Raw genomic sequence first — 23,702 nt, 5'->3', positions numbered from 1 at the left:
TTCTTCTTTCCTTCTGTGTGACATTTCACGTGTTGATTTCGGGAATTCCCCGAAAATGGCCGAAATGTCAACTAGTTTGCTACCCAACCAAACAATGGGATTTTCGTGGCATCTTTTCTAGATTGATTTTCTCGTAGTTTTTCCGTGTAATTGTGTTAATTTCCCACCTTGTTTGCCCCTAGGTAGCCTGTAGAATTATTTGTGAGTGTTGAAATAGAAAAATTTTGTGGGAAAAGTGTGAAAAATGCTCCCAAAGAGACACCGTGATTCGGATGAAAGTGATGATGAAAATATTTTGCAGAGAACAGATGAGGTAAGGAAAATTCAAGATTCCTCCCACTTCTGCAAAACTCACATGGTTGGTTTTCTGTGTAGGATCTCTCTGTGAATCAAGTGGAGATAAATACACAGATTCCCGTGTTTACACGTCCAACAGATAGACCGCAGGAGAAGTGCATTTATGAGAGTCTGGATTATGAGGTGATTGAGAATGATTTGTGGCATGAGGAGCGTGAAAAGAGACCACAGAGCTTTGAAATGTGGAAGGATTTCTTCAGGTGGCTAATCTTCATCTCCATCGGCGTCTCCACGGCCCTCGTTGCATGCCTCATCAACATTCTCATTGAAGAGTTCTCAGATCTCAAGTACAACTTCCTAAAGCACTGTACGTAGAATGATCTCTAGCGTCGTGCGTGACTCATTGTAGTTTAGAAGATAAAATTGCATTCTTTGTGTTGCAGCTGTTGACAGTAATGTGATAAATGGAGATCTTGCTATTCCCTACCTCTTTTGGATGCTTCTCAACATCATTCCCGTACTCATTGGATCGGTTCTCGTGACGTACGTGGAACCAATAGCCGGTGGTAGTGGCATTCCGCAGGTAAAGTGCTACCTCAATGGTGTAAAAATTCCCCGATTGATTCGCATCAAAACACTGGCGGTTAAAGTTGTGGGAGTCGCAACGAGTGTCATTGGGGGCTTAGCTGGTGGCAAGGAGGGCCCAATGATTCATTCTGGGGCCATTATTGCTGCTGGAATATCCCAGGGGAAGAGTACAACGTTCAACAAGGACTTTGGGGTTCTCCGCTACTTCCGTGATGATCACGAGAAGAGGGATTTCGTCGTTGGTGGAGCTGCAGCGGGTGTGGCGGCAGCTTTTGGAGCTCCCTTTGGGGGTGTTATCTTCTCCCTGGAAGAAGTGGCGAGTTTCTGGAATCAATTACTCATTTGGCGCACAATGGTAGCTTCCGTGATCAGTTCATTCGTCCTCAATATTGTCTTGTCCGCTTACTACGGCCAATCGAGTTTGGTCTATCCGGGTCTCTTTAATTTAGGCAAATTCGAACCACTACCCTTCACCTACCTCGAATTGCCCATTTTTGTCTGTATGGGTGTAATTGGGGGCCTCCAGGGGGCACTGTGGAACTTTGTCAACATCAAACTCTACATTTTCCGCACAAAATACGTCACGAAGAAGTGGGAAAAGGTGCTCGATGCATTGTTTATTGCAGCACTCAGTGCCACCTTTGGGTCCATCCTCATGTACTCGCTGAATGACTGCAAACCCCTGGGGAATGATCCCATCAAGTACCCAGTGCAGCTCTTCTGCGAAGACAATGAATACAATGCCGTGGCAGCATTGTGGTTTCAAACTCCGGAAGCTAGCGTAAAGAGCCTCTTCCATGACCCACCGGGATCTCACAAAATCCTCTCTTTGGCACTCTTTGTGCTCGTCTACTATCCCCTCTCGTGCCTCACTTTTGGCCTCAATGTCTCCCTCGGTATCTTCATCCCAATGCTCCTTGTGGGAGCTGGCTGGGGACGTCTCACCGGGATGACAATCACCTCCATCTTTCCCACAATGGTGAGAAGTTTGTCTCGTTTGTCTTCCATTCAAATTTTCACCTGGGAAACTTGCTGTGTTTGTTGCAGAATCTCCATCCGGGAAAGTATGCCCTTATTGGGGCTGCAGCTCAACTTGGTGGTGTCTTGAGGATGACAATAAGTCTCAGTGTGATTCTCATTGAATCCACGGGGAATATTTCCTTCGCTTTCCCACTCATTGTCACCTTGATCACTGCCAAATGGGTGGGAGATTACTTCAATGAGGGAATTTATGATACACAAATAGCTGTCTGGCGTGTTCCAATGCTCCCCTGGTCACTGGAGCCCATGTTTCAGAAGCTCAATGCCTACAACATCATGAATACACCCGTGGTGACGATAAAGTTGCGTGCAAAGGCAAAATACATCTATGATATCCTCAAGAATAATCACTACAACGGGTTCCCTGTTGTGGATGACAATGGGTGCCTCCGGGGGCTTATCCTGCGATGGCAACTCGTGGTAATTCTCACACAGAAGCTCTTTGTGGAGAAGAAGAGATTCTGGGAGAAGGATGTTTCCATTGAAACATTCCGGAAGGAATATCCACGATATCCCTCAATATCGGTGAGAAAAATTCAAAGATTTTGCATTAAAGGATTATTTTTAATGGATTCAATCCTTCTTCCAGGATGTAAAACTCCATATGGATAAAAGAGACTACACAGTTGATCTTAAGATGTTCATGAAACCATCACCACACTCCATCACAAAGGTAAAAGAAAATCACAAAGAGAATTAAATTTTTATTAAGAAAGAAAATTATTTCTTTGCAGGATACGTCTGTTCCGAGGATTTTTCAACTTTTCCGTGCCCTGGGACTTCGTCATTTGCCCGTTGTGAGTGTCAACAATGAAGTTGTGGGTATAATCACACGCAAGGACTTCCTGAAGTATCACAACCACTAAATCCAGTGAGTCCCTCCATCACCCACATTTAAAAGAATAATATTTTTTTGTATTATCGTGCGTAAATTAAAAGTCAATCATAACGCATCCAGTTATAAGAGTTGGTATACCACAACGTGGATGAGTCAGTCTATGCGTTGTAATTTAATTTGTTAGCAGAATTAGTAAACAAAGTCGATTTTTTGGTGAAATTCAGTAATTTGAAGGACAAAAATGGTCATATCTCTGGTTCTTGACTAGTTTTCGAAAGGTATTGAAACAAGCTTATGATTCTCTTCAAGGTCACCATAAAAACACAAAATGGCGGCTTTTTGTTTTACCAAAATAGTTTTTGGCATTTTTCGTCCTGAAGGAATGATTCTAGAGGTTTCTGATGTTATAGAGAATTGCAAAACCTTTAATTTGATACCAAGTTGAGTAAAATCGGTCAAGCAGTTCAGTAGATATAACTCTTAGAACTTTTCAAATTCAAGAATTTTTCAAATGGCTATATCTTCTAAACGGCGATATAGATTTTCTTCATTTTCGAACTGGTGAAAGATATTGAGTTAGGGTACAACATATCAAAATTTAAAGGAAATCGATGTTGGGGATTTGAAGATATTGCCCCTTAAAGTTAGGCAATTTTTGTTTTTGTCTTTAGCGCCTCTTGTGGCCATTTCTGGAACTTGAAATGTTCTAGACAGTTGTAGGGCTTCTTCAAACCTTTGATTTGAGCTTGAGTTGGTCAAAATTGGTCAAGCCGTTCTCGAGTTATATCGAAAAAACACTTTTTGCTTTAAGCCGCCATATTTGCTAAACCGCTTGACCGATTTTCAAGTATGAATTATCGATGAAAACGTCTCACTGAGCTCTACAACATACTAAAATTTCAGACCTGTAGCTATAAGTGGAGTAGTTGGCGGTATTTCAAAATGGCGGACGACGGCCATCTTTGATTTTGAAAATGCGAAAATATGGAAAAAATGAACTTTTACACCCACCTACATCTACCTATTACCGTTCTCGAATTATAAAGCAAAGTTTGGACGACCGGACGGCAGGCCGGCATATGGGATGTCTAAAACGTGCTCATACCAAGTTTTAGCCCGATCTGAGGTGGTCGGTTTTTCCGTCGATTACAATACTAGGTCTTGGCTACGAAGTGGAACACCAACTAATATTCATATGCTCTCAATACTTCCGGCAACATTTCATTCGTTGCTGAAGCTCATGTTTGAACTTCTTAGCACCGAATTCAATGCAAAATATCCCCAAACTTATGATGATTCCCCATGCAAAGAGTAGCATAGCTGGTTGAATGTCAATGAGGCCGACTGTAACAAAATTCCCCCCACTCCCATGGCATTCGGGCTTCTTTGTGTACAGCAGGGAGTTTTCACGCTCCTGCAGGCCATTTTCCTGCATTCTAAATAGCCCAACCTTGAAGACTTCCTTGAAGGAGGAATTCTTCTGGATGGCATACCATGGATCAATGAGTTCGTAGAATTGAATCTCCTGCAAATCACATTTTTCACTCTCAAAAAATGTCTCCGTAACAACCTGGAAGTTTAGAAGTTTGGGATGTTTAATTGAATTGCAGGAGAATCAGGGAAAGAAGTTCTTTCAGAGAACTCACCTTGTATCCAACTCCAGTTTCCATGTGAAAGGCAAATAATCCCCCGCGGAGGAGTTTAATGCCCTGCTCGAGTGCCATAAAGGCGGGGGAGCCCCTCTGGATCACCTTCTGTTCGTAAATTGCCTTCCTAATGGGTTCCGTTTGATGTGTGAAGTAGTAGCGATTGAAGACGGTGTCATCAACGCCAAATTTGAGACGTGACGCCAGTAGATCCGGAAGTGTCTTAATCTTTCGCGATGGTGACTGCAGCAGGGCCACAATGTTGGCTGAGTAGCTTGTGTAGAGGAAGAAGAGGACAATGAATGCCAAGAAGGTGATGCATCGCGTGGAGAAGCCACGGGGATTTTGACTGGAGCCCTGCTGGCAGCTTGCCCCAAAGACAACCATAAATGCCTCCATGATCTTCGGGCGAAGCGACTGACTGTCCTCCGGGTCAATATCCAGTGTGCGCCACTCAATGGCAGCTGCCAGAGTGAGGATGAGCACGAGGAGGATCATTAGGGTGATCAGAGAGTACCACACGAAGGTATCAAAGGGTAGAATGAAGACGTTGTCGGTGAAGGAGAGTTTTGGGGAGCGAAAAACAAACTTTGAGCGTGTTGGGGTTGTCATTGCAATGTACTGAATCACAGGGATGCGATCAACTGTGTAGAAGAGCGGAGATGCTCCCAAATCAGCTAAATCCTGATCCAATTCCCCAATCATGCCACTCCAGGCGCTTCCATTGAAATACCCCCAAGTTGGGACAATTGAGTACGCAACACTTCCATTGACGTAGTCAATTAAATGATTGGTCAGGATGTAGTTGACCTTTGTTATGGTATCAATATGCTTGTCATGGTAGTCATCCAGATGCTGTAGTGTGTCATTGTGGGTGATCACCATACTAGCCCTGAGAAGAGCTTTCTGTGTATTTTGTCGTCTTCGGGATGTGATTGGTGTTGATCTGTGATCCTCAAGTACACCCTGATTGCCTCGCCATAGGCCAAAAGTTTCCCAAATTTGTGGTGTATCCGGGCGATGTCGATAAACTTGCTCAACGGCAACATTCTCCTCCCCATCTGGGTGCAAAACAAACACTTCACTACTCACAAGAACCCTCAAATCGGTGGGAATTTGAATCTTCTCCCGGGAGGTGGTGTGAAAGAGAATCCATTTGTAGTTGTAGTAGATTTCCTGATGGGAGGCATTTGCAAGGATTTCCATTGCTGTGGGACAATCAAAATCCACCAAAACTACCGTACGATGTTCCTCCACATTCCGATAGTCACTTCCGGAGAGGGAATCAGTGAAAAATGCCGGAGATTCATCATTGGGATGAGCTGCAAAACTCTTGAGGAAGCTGAAATGCTGCGATGGGTTGGAACAGAAGACATTCCCAGTTATGCGAAATGGGGATCCCAATAGCTGGAGGATGGCCCTAATTACAGCACTGAGAAGCACTGGAGAGCTCTGCATTGTCCCTGCCTACTTGCCACAGAGGGAAACGAAAGAAAAATGACGATTCCTCAGGAAAAGGCGGTTTATTTGAAGGTAAAATCAAATTAAGGGAAATGAGAGGGTGGCATGGGGGGGGGAGTGTTTGATCAGGAGGCAAATGTGTGAGGGAGATGGGAAAATTATCATATCAAAAATTCATTCATCACTCCTTCCCCTTGGTGATGGTAATCACGCCACATGCAACGATATTCCCCACTTTCTGCTCTTCCGTCTGCGGGGGTGTGGGGTTGTCTTCTTGTGATTCCGACGGTGGTGTGGCGATATCTGGGAAGCGATTGTACTCAATGGGTTTCTCATGGATAACCAAGGATCGCCCAATGATCCCATTGGGACCGCAGAGACTCAAATAGGGGCTGGCAAATTCCACTGATGCCGTTCCATCTTCCTTTGCTTCAATATTGCCAATCTGAATGGAATTAAATTTTTCATTTTTTCAAATTAATTTTACAAAGAATTATTCTGGGAAACATTCCTACCAAACTCCTCCGGAAGTGTGGCCCTGTGGATTTACAGCTTTCCGTGAGATCACCATACTGATGAATGTGTACCGCGTGCTTGCCTGCTGTGATTCCCGTCACATTGAGATTCACAACAACGGGATCAAAGTCAGTGAATTGACGGAATGTTGCACTCCCACCGGGTCCACCTTCGGCATTGTCCCCCGTGAGGGTGGCGGAGGCACGCCAAATGGGGGCTACTTGATTGTTGAGAAAGAGAAAATCCCTCCCAGGGGCTACCTGTCGCAGTGCTCGTGGCTGTTCCGGCAGCAGGAGGTCATCGTCGAGCAAAAGGGGATTTGCCAGGGCTGCGTGGGCCACCCACAAAATTGCCCAAGTGCCCAAGAACATGCCTGTGGATTATGCGAATTTTTTTTATTTAATGACTCCTCATTAATTTTGCGCAATTAATTGGGGGCCAATGCGCGCACGGGAGGGGAAAAAGGGTCACGGCTTCATGAGGCGAAGAGCGGAAAATTTTCCACGCGACTCATTAATTCACTTTTCCTCCATCCATTGTAATGAATATTAATTAAAAATTTATTATTTGTTTTTCTTTAAGCAGAAACTATAAAGAGATTTTTTTGCAAGATTTATTAAAGATTCTGTGATCAATGGAAGATTTATTTTATTTGAGAATTAATTGGAAGATATTCTCAATGAAGATTTTGTGAATTTCTTTTTATAGCTGAAGAACTTTAGATTTTTTTTATAAAAAAAAGGAAAACAATTTAAAATTTTAAAAAAATATATATTAAAAATAGAAATAAATAAAAATTAATAATAATAACCAACTAGCAATGAGAACGCTGGAAATCCTTTTGATTTTTCAATTTTAAGGAGTTTTAATGTTTATGTCCTCTAAATAGAGCCTGAGAATTTCAATAAAGACGAAACGTCGCTGAGCAGAAAAGGAGTGCTTTTATTCTTTGGCTGCGTTTCTGAGTTTTTCTTCACAGTTTTTTGTTCATTTCAGAATTTTTTCTTTAGGAAAGAATTATTAAGGAAAAGGTTTTTTTTATTTTAAGATGGAAAACTTTGCAAAAAAATCAAAACCTAAAAAAATAAAAGAATAAAATAAGAAATTTTGAAAAATAAATCAGAAGATCGATAGAAATCTTTAAAATAATAACTTTGTGATCATTTTCCCTGAGCAAGATCACGTGAATTTACTATTTAAATTCATTTATTTCTTGTAATTTATGTTTTCAAAATCAGTTAAACAGTTAATTTGTTTGTTTAAAAAAGACCAACAAGATCGCGCCGTTGAACCAGTAAATCCACCCATTGTTCCATATAAGTGTGCGAAAATCACTTTAAAGAGGGAAATTGAATGGAAAACTGAAGCAGGAAGTTGCGAATTACCAGCAATTGAAGGGAAAAAAACGTCGATCCTCGTCAAAGTGAGATCACTGATAAATCCAATTATACTTGATAATCACACTCCAGGCTATTCTTTGTAGCACAGAGAGATCACTTGTATGTGGACCCCTGCACGATCGCAAGCACAATATTAAGAGATCCACGATGATCCTCACTTTTTATGCAGTTTTTCCCACCACCTTACTGTGGAAAATTGTCTGCCTATGGGGTCGACAAGGTCGGCAAAGATCCCACCAAAATGCCCCCGAAGATCATTCAAGGGGAAGCATTATACGTACTTCTGGGCACATTCCCACCTCATAACTCCCTCACACAGCACCAGAGGAGATTGCAACATTGTGTGATCATCGTGTGATAGCTCATAACTTTCCTCCACAACCAACAACGGCTGCACGACCCGAAACGTGCGCGTGGAGAAAATTATAAAGGGGGCGGGATGCAGTTTTTTTTCAAACTTATTTGTCTCTCTTGTTCTAATTCCAATCACGCGAATTTTTCATGCTCAATTGTATGTCAATATGCGATGTACAAACAGGCTCTTGTGAAATCCCACACATGTGCGGGGATTTAAATATAATTTCCGGTTAATTTTATATTGATTGTGTCGTCCATCATCATTGCAAATTCCCGCTTATCCCTTCTTATTTGCTTTTAGCTACAATTGGAATTCCATTGAGTTAAAATTATTGTTGAACTATTGAGCTTGAATGCGTCACAAATTAGTCATTAAAAGCCCTCTAAAAGGCTCTGTCTGTCCTTAAAAAAGCTTCATAAATGTTCTAGAAAACAGTCAGAATCATTAGATTGAAGATTTAAGCATAATATTTCTCCACTTTGCAAAAGAATTCGCTTTCGAAGCATTTTTTTTACATTAATTTATGAAAAAATCTCGTCAGCTGAAATCAAGCAATTTTCACAACAATACCGTTAAAAGAACATTTTTCCCCTAATAGAGTAATTGTTGAATTTTTCCTTGAAGTGTCTATAAATCTTTTCTTTTTATTAATGCCTTTCCCCACACGCCAGAAAATATCTATATAATTGCAGGAATGTAATCAGGGGAGGTCTTTGGGGTTTCTGAATATCCTAAAAGTTTAGATCGGTCAGGAAATTCAGATTTTTCTTTGGAGGTCAAGAAAAGTATTTATAAAAAGGCTAAAAATTACAAGAAAAATCATTTAAGGGATTTTTACGACATTTTTAATATTACTGTCAAACGTTAGAAAGGCCTGAATAAATTTTCAAACGTTAAAAAAAAGGTGTGACAAATGAAGAAAAAAATGTCAAACTTTAGAAGAGAATTTGACAAATCTTTCTGGTGTTTGACGTTTTTTCTAACGTTTGACATTTGACATTATTTTTTTTTAAATATTTAAAAACCCTCTCAATAAATTTTCGTAAAATTTTCAGCATTAGAAATAGTTTTCTTGACCCCTAAAAAAATTTTTTGAATACGAATTATCAAACGTTAGAAAAAAAAATCGTCAATGTTTTCAAACATCAAACGGTCGAAAATTAATATCAAACATCCAGGAATAAACGTTAAGATCAAATTGAAAAAAAAAACTTTAAAAGATAATTCTGAAACGTGAGAAGACAAACTTCTAATGCTTAAGAGATTAAAGGATAATGTCTAACGCCGAAAAAGAAATGTCAAACGTCAAGAAATAAAATCAAACGTAAATTTAACAAACGTCAACCGTCAAAAGGAATTAAAAGAAGTGTCAAACGGGTCAATTTAAATTTTTGATTTTTTTTACTATTAATTTTCCTTATCTCTCATAAGGTGGATGCTTCTAAGGCGTAGATCCAAAAGGGGTTCACACAAAATCTTACAGATTTATAAACTCTTAACACCCCCAAAATTTTTTTCTGCGTCCGCCCCTGGAAACTATAGAAATAATTGTCAAAAGTTAGAAAGAAATTGTCCAGCATTGCAGAAAAGAAATGTCAAATGTTAGAAAAACTACAATTCTTTCGAATTGCTTAAGCAAATTATTTCTTTCACATCTCCATCGACTCTTAATGTTGAATAATAATTATTTTAGAACAATTTTTACGCGCCCTCATAATTGAAAAAAAAAATGTTTTCTCAAAATACCCCCCTTGAATGTAGTTCTTACTACATCTCTGCTATTTTGACGAAATAAAATTCTCTTATAGAAGTTAAAGCGCATTGTGTCTCACCCGGAGATTGTCCCACAGGTTGAGAATGTATGTTGTCGACGGAAAATTAATCAAAAGAATGGCTTTTTTATGGGCATTTAATAATTTATTATTGCATTGCACGCAGATTTTTTTTCCTGTGTTAATTTCCCTTTTCAATCACGTTTCAAAATTGAGGAAAATCTCTGCACATTTGCTGCTGTTCTCAGCTACTGCCTCACCATCTGCCACCCACAGCACGTAGCCAGTGAAAGTCAAAATGATTACAAATGCACCGTACAAGCACATCTCTCAGAGAGTTCTGCCACGAAAGGTTCTCCCAAAAAAACTGCGAAGGAATTGAATTAAAAAAAAAAGAAGTCTATCTCTGTTTAATTTCCTCTGTACAAGTAAATTTATTCAATTTGCTAATTAAATTTACGACGTGCACATATCTCAGTTTTTTTTTCTACTTCCTCAGCGGCATGAGAAGTTTTTTTTTACATGATAAAAATTCTATTTGTTTTCACATTTTTTCCTCTTATATTTTGTATAATTTTCCTTTCTCACCTACATAATTTTTAACAACAAAAATAAAACGTTACACATTTCTCACGAATTTAAACACAACCAAATTAATCTGATAATATATTCTTATAGGGGTGGAGGGGCTGTGAAGTAAGACTAAGAAAACAAAGTAAATTGGAAGCGCTTTTGATTGGAAGTTTTACCTTTTTTTGATTTCCTTCCTTCATTTTCTTTTCTTTAAAGAAGAGACGACAAAAAACTAAATTACTTTTGAATTAAAATACAAATTATTTATTTACATCCTCCCTTTGCTGCTTCTTTTTATTTATTTTTTTTAACTATTTTCCTCACGTGGAATGAAAAGTCTCGAAAAGTTTTTTTTAATGGTGGTGTGTATCTTCAAAAAATGCGCTCATCTCTCTCCTCTGTCTGCTCTTTTAAGTATCAAAAAAATGGGATTGAATTTTAGAAATTCATCTCCGTCTCACTGCTTCATGAAGTCTTTCGTAGGAATCAATTTCATCAATTAGTAGAACTTCTTTGCCTTTGCCTCCCGCGAATCTCTGCAAAGAAAAATTGCAAAAAGAAAAGAAAAATTTATTATTTGATTTTAAGAAATAATTTTTCATGAGAAATCTGGGATCATTGACAAGTGAATTTTGGTTAGAAGAGAAATAAAATTAACGGACCCCCCTCCAGGTGTAACTGTTGGTAATGTCGATGTAGCAAATACTTTGGCACTTGACGTAGATATTGCTGTGAAAGATGCAAGATTTATTAGTTTTTCTGATGAATTTATCCTTCTCATTTGTCCTGCAAACTCACAAGGCTTCATATCGTGTCACCATGTTATTGGGCACCTTAAAGATGAGGAAGAGCACAAAGAAGCAATTTTGATGGATTGCCCGCAAAATGGGCGACATATTCCGCTCTTCTTGGGACTTTAGCATAATGTAGCGCAACTTAAATTGCTTCTTGAAGAACGCCACGAGTGCCTCTGTGCTAATCTTCCGATCAAACGTTAAACGTATCCCCGTTAGCTTTTGATTAACCGCCGTGAGTATCATGAGGAATTCATTGTCCCATTCTGTGTCGGTTATTTGCAAATCAAGGAGATTCTTCAATTTCCCCAAAGCCTCGAGCCCTCTTGGGGTTAGTTTGCGACAATTCACAATCTCCACCGTGTGCAGTTTTGGATTATTAGCAACAATCCTCTCGAGAACTGCATCTGTGAGGCAATTTTCACTGCTCACAAAGAAAACTCGGAGATTCCTGCATTTCTCAACATGACTGAAATTCCACGATCCACTCGCTTTGTTATTCTCCTTGTACAATCTCTTCATCCTCTCTAGCATCCTATCGGAAATTCCCTTGGCTGCCTTGGAGCAGAACCCAAAATTCAGGATATCCTTTGGTGAGAGATACTTTCCAATCCTCTTCACCAAGACACTCTTCACGGGAAGATCCAAAATTGATTTTTCCATTTTTTCCAACAAAACTCTCTAAAATTTTTTCTTTTTAACAACACAAAAGGTCTTTTTCTTAGATAACTTTTAAACAACAATAAAAATTACAATTTTCTTCTTTCGGGGAAACGTCTTTAGGGTATAAAGTGCAAAATGCAACTAAAATGAAAGATAGGATCGATCAACAAGAGAAAAGGAACTGTTCACTATCACAAAGAAGCTAAAAAAAGGTCAATTTCTATCTATCTCTACACCTACGAGGATCTCTTTAGAGGGTGAAAAAGAGATGGAAAATATTTGGGAATTTTTTTTTGTGACTATGATAGGAGACCTAAAGCTTCTCTCTTACTTGTCTACCACACCAAATCTTTTTACTTTTAAACGGCATCATTAAAAGCAAAAAAAGAGATTTCTGAGCTTCTAAAGTGCAGAAGAATTATTTATTTTTCAAATGAAAAATCACTGAAGGGGTTGTCTAGTCTAATGATGTCTTTTGCTTTTAATGATGAGCTCATCGTTGCAATTGCAAAAGAAACCTTCAGAAAAAAACCTTTAAACAACCCCTAATTAATTTTTGAGGAAAGATTTTTTAAAGCTTTTCCTGAAGCTTTAGTTTTTTTATCAATTTTCTGAACTTCTTTCAATCCTACAGGGGTGTAGTTCGGGAGAGTTTTTAAGTGTTCTAACACTCCCTAAAAGATCAGGAAGTTCTGGTTCTTTAAAGATTTAAATAATATACTTTCTAAACTAAAAAATCATACAGATTTTTTTTTTAATTTAAATTTTGATTTAAAAGAGAATTTTCAAATGAATAAAGAAAATGTTAAACGTTAGAAGAGAAATGTCAAAAGAAAATATCAAATGTAAGAAAATAAAAACATCAGACGTTAAAACAAACGTAAAATAATTGTTAAAAAAAAACTTTAAACTTGGGAAAAGAACGTTAAATGTTTGAGAAGAAATGTCAAACACGTTAAAAAAGAAGTATCGAAGTAAGAAGGAAAATGTCAAACGTAAGAAGTTTCAGGCGTTTAAAAGAACATCATAATGTAAAGACTAAACGTTAGAAGAAAACTTTCAAACACTTGGGAAAGATTGTTAAACATTAAACGGAGAAGTAAATCATTTTCTTCGGTTGTCAAACGTTTGAAAATAAACGTCACGTGCTAATTGTGAGCTTTTAACACTTGGAGGACCCAACATTTGGCTCAACGCAGAGGATCAAATTGGCACAAAGTACCAGCTGATAAAATATGCTCAATAATTCATTATTAATCAGTTTATTGAACGAGGATCGGAAGGTTCACTAATTCCTGACCTCCTTCAAGCATTCCTACACCTAATTACTAAATATTTAATTGAGAAAATCGTTAGGGGAGAGCAGGATTAAAAAAGTCACTTAAGGGTTTAGAAAATGCTCAAAATATCATATTTCCCAAATAGAAAAAGCGAAATGTATAGCTCATTTCTTTAGGAAATTTACTGCCCTACAACTCTTTCTCAGATCATTTTGTTCTATCTAGATAGGAAATATTATATTTTAGGCTTTTTCCAAACCCTTAAGTGACTTTATTAGCCCCGCTCTCCCCTACTGATAAAAAATTGCGTAGAATCGATGCAAAATTGCCATTTCGAACGACTTTTTTAGCTGCAGTTTTGCTTTATTTATTATTACGCCTAAATCATCACAAACTTTGATTCTTCAAGTAAATTTTTAGTCACTTCCGGTAATAAAATTAGTTCATAGAGTACTTTATTTGGAAAATATGAGGAAACTGGCAATGAGTACCAATTTTGTCCCCCACGTTGGATTTTGACTTTGATCTCAATTATCTTCCAAAGAAAAGACTTTTCTCGAGATTTTCTTTCTGCTATCTGAAAGTAATTAAAATTCCCTACTAATAGGTGATAAATTCATCGAGATGAGTCCAATAGATTTTATTCTGTGACGATTTTAAGGTTCCAATTGGTAGCAAGTACCAGTAAAGTCCTCCAAGTGTTAACGTTGTCAACAGCCATTATTGGGCTTCGGTAAGCTCAATTTTTTGCATAAAATTCCATTTCTCAAATCACTTTCTAACCCATTTTCATCAAATGGGCATCTAAAATTATGTTTTACATCTAACAACGCCCCCTTCAATAGATCTCTGACTACGCCCCTGTAAACCTTATTCTCCCTTGAAAAAAAAAATACCCCATAAATCCCCAAAGATTTGTGCGCTATAAGATGGGAGAATTAATCATCAAACAAAACACTTGATAAGATCCCAGACTTTGCAAAGAAAGAGAGGTGCTCTGCTCACTCACCTGAACAAACTGTAGCAGAACACCAAACTGAGCTGAATGACGGTGATGACGAGGAAAGTTGTGAGTCCCAGACAATTACTTGTTGGACATCCAGCACCTCCACCATCCTTCGTACTGAGCGTATGCCCAATTTGCGCCAATCCTTGTTTAACATTATTCATGGATTCGCGCATTTCATTCAACAATCCCTGCGTCTCGTAGCCAGACGCTTGAACCTGAGCCGTGGGTTGACGTGCCTGATTTTGCAAGATGGTATCGGTACGCATGGCAAGATCTCCGATAATTTGACGAATCTCCTTGGATGTTTGAGCGATGTAGTTGTTATTCTGCAGGAGAGCTTCAACTTCGTGGCGCGAAATGACAGCAGCTGGTTGCATTGCACCTCCCTGGGCGGGAGCTCCTGTTCCCTGATGCGGGGCACCACCACCGCCAACGGATAGAAGACCAAGAGTACGTTCCTGCCGTCCAATGACCTCATCCATTTTCCGGGAAAGATCCCGAATCACCTCCGTCATGCCACTCTGTGCTTGCCAGATTTGTCGCAATTCCCGCTGATTGTCACTCTCAAACCAATCATCGAGCTCCTCTTTGGGCGCCTTATCGGGATGCTCACGCCGGTAATCCTCCTTTTGCTGCTCCAATTTCTTCTGGTACTCCAGGTACTCCTTGGACAGACGATCAGCTTCGTCGGATGGCTGCTGCGGATCCTGCCCGGCGGGATGGAGAGATGTCGTGAGGAAGTGGAAGACATCATGATCATCCGCCAAGCCACCCGTAGCTGCCGACAGACCAAAGTAGCCAGCTTTTGGGAGTTGAACCCCCTCGGCGCGAAGACACATCTCGTAGTCCTCATTGTTATTCGTCATGCCATTGTGGAAGAGTACCGTGAGGACATTGTTGTAGTATTCAATGCGTGCACGCGTCGGGAAGGGCTTATTGCGGAAATCCCTCAAGCATCCGGAAAGTAGCTGCGTTGTCCCATCATTTTGATGATCAAACTTCTTTGTACCATCATTGAGGACTGCCATGATGTAGGGATTATTGTGCTTGTTATCATTGTCGAAGGAGTCAAAGAAGAGCCCAAGACCTGACCAGCGATCAGATGACCCAAAGACATCCCCATTGTAGTCTCCCTTCTCGGTGGTGTACCAGAAAGCCTAAAAAGGAAGATTTCACTGTGATTCCCTTCAGGAAGACCACACTTTCACCTAGCACGCAACAAGAGGCACCTTTGGGGTAACTTACCAGCCCATCAGCACCAACTCTTCCTCTTCCTGATACCCGGAAAACAATTTCAACATCCCACCAGTCGAATGTTGTTTTACTCTTGGTCCAAATTGCTCCCTTTTGGCTCCTAAGTGATGGTGCAATTCTCACACTTTCAGCACTAGCAATGGCATCTGCAACAAAAGAGCCCCATTACATTTTTTTTTCATCTCCCTGCACACGTTGACCCCCAAAAGAGAGCCCCACGAAAAAATAGTACGCGTGTCAATTTTGCCACGGCAACGTGTGCTTCGAGAAGCGACAAATATTTTCAATTGCCCTCTCTTTCACCCACACGCATTTCCCAATGCCGGGACGTACGTGCGTTCTCACATTTTGCCCTCTGACGTGGTACTCACTTCCTCCATACTCCCAGAACGGTACAGTGCCGTCTTTTTGTGCCAAATACGGTGGTTTGAAGGAGTATTTGTACTGGAATGTGCGATGCACGAGCCCAGGTTGATTCCCACTTGCCACACGCACGGCAATCACGAGGAAAATGCTCACGAAAACACTACTAAATGCGGAAAACTTCCACCCGGCCATCATCTTTGGTGATGTGTGTGCCGTTGAAGAAACATTCACGTCACGAATGTTTCATGCAAAATGCTTTCAAAATGTTTCAATGAGGAGCATGTTTCAGTAGCTGGTGGGGAATTTTCAAATTTTTCTCATTGTTCAAGATGAACGCTACGAGTGGCTCCTTAGAAAAGGAGCCTTTGTCCTTGACAAGACCGGTGGATGAAAATCCTAGCGTGTTTGAAGGCATAAGTCCTCCATAGAGAGAAACCTTCCCCCCAAAACTACCTTGAGGAATGACCTTGAGTTACACAAGGAAATCTCGACCGGCATAGGCCGAGATTTCTTTGATGTCTTTGTTAAGTGAATTTATTCCTTAACACTCACCAATTTTCACTCCATCTTCAGCCAGGAATGTCTGCATCGCTTCATGTCACCTTTGAGGGCATAGCCACGGTTGCAGACTGCGCACACATGCGGCCGTAGCTTCAAATGGAATCCCTGGATGTGCTGATGAAGCCCATTGGCACGCTTGAAGACCTTCGGGCAGAGTCTGCAGACAAATTTTCGTGCTTCCGTGTGGGATATTCGATGTTGCCACAGGAGATTTGATCGTTGGAATTTTTTCCCGCATATTTCACACGAACTGGGTTTTGTAGTTTGTGCCTGGTGGGAGTTTTCATGCAATTTCAGGCCATTCGGTGTGGAGAATTGTCTCCCGCACACAGAGCACATGAACTGCAGGAGATTCTCCGTTTCTGCCGCTTTGAGATTCGGCTGGAAGTGCGAGCAGCGCGGTGAGGCATTTACATGACGTCGAAGATCGCGAATTTTATCAAATATCTGCCCACAATCGTCGCATTTCTTATCCCATAACACTTTGGGACGATGCTGTCGTTGATGTCGCTGAAGATTGGCTTTAGTGCCGAAATTTCTGTCACAAGCATCACACCGGAAATGCCCATCATCACGAATCTTCGGTACACGGCGATTGTGGAAGATTTCCGGATGATTCTCCAGGGTGTGCTTGCGTAGTTCGAGTAGCTTTGGGAATTCCTGCTGGCATTTGGGACAAGGGAATGTGGGTTCCTTCCTGCGTTCACAGAGGAAGCGCTGATGGTGGTTATGGACGAGTTCACTGGGAAAGTATTGACCACAGTTGCGGCATTTTGCACGTCGATTCAGCAGCTTCCTCTCTGCAATTTTGTGATGAAGCTTAAATCTGTGCGCCAGGCAATCCTTGACTGTGTCAAAGAATTCCCCACAAATCACACAACTGGGCTTCTTCCAGGGAGCATGATGCCCAATCTTGTGATCACTGAGGGCTGTTAGGGTGTCAAAATGCGCTGGACACTTGTCGCATCTGTGCGGCAGGACGAGATTCTTTATTATATTTATCCTGGGCGTGCTGGTTGACGTCTTCTCCGCAGGATTCCCATCCAGCTTCTCCATTTTGCAGCGATTATCAATGCTAAATGGGGATTTAGCATACGAGTGATCCACGTGCAATGGAAAAGCGGGAATTGGTGCCAAATCCGTGATCCATCCTTCGGGTTTCAGTTCACTCTTCACTGAGATTGAACTGATGATCTCAATACGATTCTTTGGTGGGATCTTCACCTCCGTATCGGAAGTTTCTTCGGCAATATCAATGAAAACTTTCTCCAAATCACTAATTTCCATTATTTCGCAATTTTCCACCTCATCCGGCTGCACGCAGTTGAAGATTTCATCGAGGTACTGATCACAGGAAGTCTTGTCGGTGGCCTGTGTGGGAACTTCCTCAAAATGTGGCTCGGAAAATGCTTCACGCAGCTCATTTGCAACTTGCGGATTCATCTCTTCCTTCACCATAACTTCCTGCTTAATCTTAACACCTTTCTGTCGTTCCTGGGACATTTTATCCTGGGGAATCTTCAGCTTATCCCTCTGGTACTGCGTCACAGTGTCCACAAAAGCAGCAAAGGTCTTCAAACGTGTGACGCAATCATCGCAGGGAGAGATTTCCCGATGAGATTTCTCAAAGGATATTGCAGGGAAGCACTTGGCAATCCACTCGGACACCTCACTGCCACCCTTTGCACATGCTGACTTCCCCGTTTGCTCCCCACACAGCAAGCACGACTGCTTTGGTGGATCATCCACTGCAACATCCTCCCTCGGGGTCAATTGCGAAGGAACTGCCTGTGGTTTGAGGCATCTCCTGCCACAGTGCTGCCGGTAGTCCGTCTGATCGAAATGCCTACTGCATATGGAACTCCATCGTGATGGTTTCCATTCACTTCCTCGCTCCTGGACAACAAAATCAATCCATTTTTGCACCAGAGCGGAATCTTTGTGGGGGAATCTGAAAAATTAATTAATTCTCTCAAGGATTCTTCCAAATTCCACGCTGATTTCCCTTACTTGTGGAATGAAATGTCTGCAGTGTGGGAGTACTTGCCAACACAGCTGGGAATAATGCAAAATGATGGCATTTTTCTTCCACTGAACTTCCTGCCCAAACAACACCAAAATCGTTCATTTAATCATCAAAAGTCACATTTTCAAGGAATTTATGAATTCGGCTGAATTAATGAACGATAATTCCCGGAAAATTAAAAGAAAATTTCTTTGAAGCTTGCAAAGCTTTTATTTTAATTTTTCATATAAGAAGAGAATGTGGAGGATAAATTAGCTCGATAAAAATGCTTCCTGGACGCTCAAAATCTATTTCTTCCCCTTGTCCTTCTTCGCGACTTTCTCATTCTCAATGGGAGCCGGCTTGACGAAGGGAATCTCCTCCTGGTAGCACTCTGGCATGTATTTCTTGAGAACTTCCGGAACTTTCACACCAGTTTCCGTTTGATGTGTCTCCAGGATGGCACAGATCACCCTGGTTGTGGCGCACATGGTCGCATTGAGCATATGAACGAAATCCACGCTGGTGTTCATCTTCTTCGTTTGCCCATAGCGCACAAGGAGGCGCCTAGCTTGGTAGTCCAGGCAGTTGCTGCAGGAGACAAGCTCCCGGAATGCCTGGGAACCACCAAACCACGCCTCCAAGTCGAGTTTCTTTGAAGCAGCATGATTCAGGGCTCCTGATACGATGTTAACAATCCTATAGGGAATACCGAGGGATTGACAAAACTCCTCGGCATTGCCAATCATCTCATCCATCATTTTCCACGATTCATCGTCAAAGGGTGATGTGAGTACAAATTGCTCAATCTTCTCAAATTGATGCACCCGGAAGATGCCACGAGTGTCCCTCCCGTGGGAGCCAGCCTCCTGCCGGAAGCACGTGGACATCCCGGCATATTTAATGGGTAGCGCCGATTCCGAAATCCACTCATCACGATGAAAAGCTGCAATTGGCTGCTCCGACGTTGCAATCAAGTATTTCTCATCCAGAGAACCCTCCTCAACTTTCTCACTTCCCTTCCCGACCACCTTGTACAGCTCCTCGTCGAATTGCGACAGCTGAGCCACTTCCTGCATCACTTCCTTGCGCATGAAGAAGGGCGTATAGAGGGGTTTGTAGCCCTTCCGGAAGAGAATATGCAGTGCATGCTGAATGAGTGCCTGCTCCAGGAAGACAGCTGGTCCCGTGAGGAAATACCCCCTGGATCCCGCAACCACAGCTCCCTTCTCGCCATTCATCCCATCAATCATGTGAATAAGATCAACATGTGAGTATTTCCCGGTTTTGCTGCAATCCCCAAAAGTTCTCTCCACACGATTCTCATCCTCATCATTGCTCACGGGCACGGATTCATGGAGGTAATTTCCCACCTCGCGCAGAGCTCCATTGCGCTTCGTCTCAGCCTCCTGAAGGGCCTTCTCATTGGCCTCAATGGCCTCGTCAATCAGCACACGAACCTTCTTAATTTGATTCGGCGTCAACGTCTTCAGCTCCTCGGGCGTAATCCCCTCGAGATTCCCAACAATTCCCTCCGGCACGGGCTCAGCATCATCCCCAGCTGGCTCCTTCTTCTTCATCTTCTCCCCAATGGCCTTGCTGCATGTATTCTTGAGGCGATTCCAATTGTCCGCCTTGTGCCTGCGATTCCTCCATTCGGTGTCGCACTCAATCACCGTCTCCACGAGTGCCACATCCTTAAATCTCTTCACCTGATTCTTCCTCACTGCATCGGGATCGTGTCCCTTATCACTGCGAAATACATCGATGTCCAGAACCATTTTTTATTCGCACTTTTCCACGCTAAAACGCGAATTGTCGCAACTTGGGTGAAAATTGTGAAAGTCCAACACCTAACCTCAAATTCAACGTGGCCGGGTGAGGGCGCAACGTTCGCGCACAAATCGGCGCGTTCGTTTGTTTGACAACTGCTGTGGTAAATAAAAAAATCTTCCTCTACAAAAATCCACTAAAAAAGCAATAAATACCCCGATTATCGTCAAATAGAGTTAGTAAGAATAGAAAGTAGATCGCGGAGGATCTTTTGTGTGTGAAAATTCGCAAAGAACTCCATAATTCGGTGAGAAGGAAAGGAGTAAGAATTTGTACAACGGAATTGAGGTTAAGTCCTTGGTGCCCCCTAAAAATTCATTCTTGGAGAGAAAAGTACCCGAGATTCTGGGCTAAAAATGGCAAAAGTTCACATCACTAATGTCGTTGTGTTGGACAACCCAAGCAGCTTCTTCAACCCCTTCCAATTTGAACTGACCTTTGAGTGCATTGAGGAGCTAAAGGAAGATCTCGAATGGAAGATGATCTACGTGGGTTCAGCTGAATCTGAGGACTTTGATCAAATTCTCGACACAATCTACGTGGGACCCGTCCCCGAGGGACGCCACATATTTGTCTTCCAAGCTGATCCACCAGATGTAACACGAATCCCCGAGCAGGATGCCGTTGGGGTGACAATTGTCCTCCTGACGTGCTCCTACCGCGGGCAGGAATTTGTCCGTGTTGGGTATTTCATCAATAACGAGTATGCCGACCCGGAATTGCGAGAAAATCCCCCACCGAAGCCACAATTTGAGAAACTCACGCGGAATATTCTCGCATCGAAACCTCGTGTGACGCGATTCAAAATTAATTGGGACGATGCAACGCAAAATGGTGAGATAAACTTCCGGAAAATGTTTTTGTGGAGATTCTCTGACTAAATGGGTGGGTTGTTTTTGCAGGAGCAACATCTCATGGAGCCCTGGCGGATGGGAATATGGAGCAGGATAATATGGGATGTTCAGTTTCGGGGACAATGGATGAGAATAGCCTGGCAATGCCTGTAGATAACACCCAATCCAATGGCGTCAACGAAAACTCCAATTCACTCGCCATGATGGAATGCTGAAGATCTCCTCCCCCCCCAGCTCGCTCCCCCTTGGCGCGTAACCCGCCCCCCAGTCTAGTTCTTAATTAATTTTGATTTTTAAAAACTCCCTCATTTCATCGTCACGAGAATTTCGCTGTAAATAAATTTTTTACACATTCACAGTGTGTGTGGATTTATTCATCCGCATTAGCCTTCCGGATGTGCGTGATAACTTCGTGAATTTTCCGGAAACGAAGGAATTTCGCCTCATCTGTGACTCCTATTGGGAAGTGGCGTACATTGCAAATACATCCGCGATAGAGGAAGAGATGCTGAGCTCTGTGGAAGAGGAGAAAACGCTTCTTGGGCGTTGTTATGAGGAATCTACTGGACAGCGTTAATCCCTTCCGGAGGAGTTTGCTCAGGCTCTCTCTGCTTCCTGTTGAAGATTGCAAAACAACTAGATTATCCTTTGCAATTGTCTCTGACGGGGAAGTGTCTCGAGATGGTGGAAGAGGTTCTCGGTGCATTTCAAAGGTTTTCCCCGTTGATGGAACTGATTCTGTGGGAATTTGAAAGGTTTTCCCCGTTTGTGGAACTGATTCTATGGGAATTTCAAAGGTTTTCCCCGTTGGTGGGATTTGATTGTTTTCCTGGAAAGGGGATTCGGGGAATTCATCGGAAAATTCCATAATACTTCCTTCCTGACTACTCTCTTGGACAGGAGCGATTCCTTGACTTTCTCTGCTCATTTCGGCGACTTCCTGCATCTCCTGCACATCTTGTATTACATCCCTGTGGAAGCTGGGTGTATTCTGTGGGGGATTTAGTGTGTTGGAGAGGCTAGAACAAGATGATATTCTCTCTGAAACACTGCTGGAGGGACTTTCGTGATAATCTCCATGAGATTTAGCTCTTTTGAGCTTCATTTGAATATCCTTCCGTTTCTTCTTGAGCTCTTCAGTTAATTCTTTCATTTGTCTCTCCTTCTCTTCTTGATTTTCACGCAATTCCTCCTGGCTTGCAAGCCCATCCTGATCCCACATTTCCAGCGCCCTTTCAACTTCCTCCAATTCTTCCGGAATTTCGGGATTTTGTGTTGTTGGTGTAGTTGATCCTGCCTCCTCGCAAGATACAATTCTCACAATGTGAACAGTTGCCTTGGAATCCTCACCAACTGCACTGCCCACAATTCCCAGGACATTCCGTAAATTCTGATGCATTTGCAGGGATGATCCAAAAGCATTGGAATTCTCATAGGGATTGAAGAGATAGAAAATATTCTGCAGCATTATTGTCCAGTAGATTCCACTGAATTCCATTACAAGTGACCATCCAGCCGCCAAAGTTCGCTCAAGATGATGCCGATCTTCCAGAATTTCCGCAAAATCCCTGTAGAAAGTAATTTCCGTGTCCAGATGCACCCGAAAGGGGCCACATGAGACAAAATAGGAGAATTTCGTTTTTCCCGCATTCAGGGACTTTCTTGTGAGACTCTCACTCATCATAAGGACTCTATCGAGTGTGTCTGAATCCCAGGAATTGAGAGGTGTTGCATGGGCAAAGATAATGGCTGTGTAGCCTGCAAAAAGTCCCTGAGAATCTCCATTGCTTGCCTGAAGAGTTCCAAGTTGAAGAGTTCCCCGAAGAATGGCTAAATCCTCATCAATCTCGACGTATCCTCTCCCGGGTAAATTATCCGGAATCATCCCTGTGCTCGCTTCCTCTAATTTTGTCACTTCCATTTCGCAAATCCGGTAGAATGTGTCTGAATTGAAGATGAATTTCATCGTTGTGACCAAATCTTCCAGCTTAGCAACGAGGAAGAGACTCTCCCGGCTTGGGATGAAGGCAAAATATGCAAAATGATCATCTCGTGTCCAGATGGCGATACTCTCGTCTCCGGGAAGAATTAAAACTGCCCTCCGGGTCTCAAAGCAACTTCTCAGCTTCTCAAAAACAACCTCCGTCTCTTGATTCATAACTCCCGATGTGATTTCTGACATCCACACATCCACGGTGTATTTGTCAAGGAGGAATGACGTGGTGATGGATGATAGCGCCCCATGGAAGTCTGCATTGAGTACCAAATCATGCTGAGCAACCGAGTGGAGCACATCATTGATGAATTCTGGTGTCCAGGAGCGTTCGGGATTAATGAAGGAGAAACAGTATGCAACAAGACAGGCACAGAGACTCTCAGAGGGGGTAAAATGCAAATGAGCCGTGCCGGAAGTCACCCCAATTGGGTACTCAAAGTAATTTTTGGGTGTACGTTTTCTACGCCTTTTTACAGCATTTCTTGTATGAAAAATCTTGGACTGAAATGAAGAGTTCCGATCTTGTATGAAGGGAAAATGAATAAATCTCAAAATTGTACCTTTTTGCCCATCCTGGTCACTTCCTTATTTCCCGGC

At 42.0% G+C, this 23,702-nt stretch overlaps 7 protein-coding genes across 9 annotated transcripts; 2 read left to right on the top strand and 5 right to left on the bottom strand.

Annotated features, from left to right (window-relative positions):
• Positions 1-12: 12 nt before the first annotated feature.
• Positions 13-2,879, top strand: LOC129791834 (H(+)/Cl(-) exchange transporter 7). Its single transcript, XM_055830398.1, has 6 exons — positions 13-313; positions 376-664; positions 741-1,864; positions 1,933-2,451; positions 2,516-2,599; positions 2,661-2,879. The coding sequence occupies exons 1-6, from the start codon at positions 245-247 to the stop codon at positions 2,790-2,792; spliced, it is 2,217 nt and encodes a 738-aa protein (XP_055686373.1). The 5' UTR covers positions 13-244; the 3' UTR covers positions 2,793-2,879.
• A 1,086-nt stretch (positions 2,880-3,965) lies between these two features.
• On the bottom strand, positions 3,966-5,868 carry LOC129794323 (ionotropic receptor 75a-like). The gene is made up of 2 exons (XM_055835122.1): positions 4,411-5,868; positions 3,966-4,334 (listed from the first exon to the last, which is right to left on the bottom strand). Exons 1-2 carry the CDS (start codon positions 5,866-5,868, stop codon positions 3,966-3,968), a joined length of 1,827 nt encoding a protein of 608 aa, XP_055691097.1.
• Positions 5,869-5,913: 45 nt separating this feature from the next.
• Positions 5,914-7,906, bottom strand: LOC129791976 (superoxide dismutase [Cu-Zn]). Its single transcript, XM_055830674.1, has 3 exons — positions 7,773-7,906; positions 6,387-6,760; positions 5,914-6,316 (listed from the first exon to the last, which is right to left on the bottom strand). Exons 2-3 carry the CDS (start codon positions 6,756-6,758, stop codon positions 6,053-6,055), a joined length of 636 nt encoding a protein of 211 aa, XP_055686649.1. The 5' UTR covers positions 6,759-6,760; positions 7,773-7,906; the 3' UTR covers positions 5,914-6,052.
• Positions 7,907-10,727: 2,821 nt separating this feature from the next.
• LOC129791842 (protein ERGIC-53) lies at positions 10,728-18,538 on the bottom strand. 3 transcript variants are annotated; one of them, XM_055830416.1, is made up of 4 exons: positions 16,409-18,119; positions 15,482-15,636; positions 14,237-15,393; positions 10,728-11,026 (listed from the first exon to the last, which is right to left on the bottom strand). In XM_055830416.1, exons 1-4 carry the CDS (start codon positions 16,443-16,445, stop codon positions 10,990-10,992), a joined length of 1,386 nt encoding a protein of 461 aa, XP_055686391.1. In that variant the 5' UTR covers positions 16,446-18,119; the 3' UTR covers positions 10,728-10,989. The 3 variants fall into 3 exon arrangements, with proteins under 3 accessions (XP_055686391.1, XP_055686390.1, XP_055686389.1); XM_055830415.1 differs by lacking the exon at positions 16,409-18,119 and adding an exon at positions 15,862-16,096; XM_055830414.1 differs by lacking the exons at positions 10,728-11,026; positions 14,237-15,393 and adding an exon at positions 18,428-18,538 and having other exon boundaries at positions 15,523-15,636; positions 16,409-18,368.
• A 91-nt stretch (positions 18,539-18,629) lies between these two features.
• LOC129791892 (serine--tRNA ligase, cytoplasmic) lies at positions 18,630-20,311 on the bottom strand. Its single transcript, XM_055830507.1, has one exon. The coding sequence runs from the start codon at positions 20,201-20,203 to the stop codon at positions 18,731-18,733; it is 1,473 nt and encodes a 490-aa protein (XP_055686482.1). The 5' UTR covers positions 20,204-20,311; the 3' UTR covers positions 18,630-18,730.
• A 13-nt stretch (positions 20,312-20,324) lies between these two features.
• Positions 20,325-21,465, top strand: LOC129791972 (histone chaperone asf1). The gene is made up of 2 exons (XM_055830663.1): positions 20,325-21,089; positions 21,158-21,465. Exons 1-2 carry the CDS (start codon positions 20,612-20,614, stop codon positions 21,322-21,324), a joined length of 645 nt encoding a protein of 214 aa, XP_055686638.1. The 5' UTR covers positions 20,325-20,611; the 3' UTR covers positions 21,325-21,465.
• Positions 21,424-23,695, bottom strand: LOC129791854 (uncharacterized). Its single transcript, XM_055830441.1, has one exon. It carries the CDS (start codon positions 23,289-23,291, stop codon positions 21,480-21,482), a length of 1,812 nt encoding a protein of 603 aa, XP_055686416.1. The 5' UTR covers positions 23,292-23,695; the 3' UTR covers positions 21,424-21,479.
• Positions 23,696-23,702: the final 7 nt, after the last annotated feature.

This window comes from Lutzomyia longipalpis, chromosome 3 (assembly GCF_024334085.1).
Source record: "Lutzomyia longipalpis isolate SR_M1_2022 chromosome 3, ASM2433408v1".
Classification (NCBI taxonomy): Eukaryota; Metazoa; Arthropoda; class Insecta; order Diptera; family Psychodidae; genus Lutzomyia; species Lutzomyia longipalpis.
The sequence above is the reverse complement of the archived record's forward strand: the minus strand, read 5'-3'. Positions and strand labels throughout refer to the sequence as shown.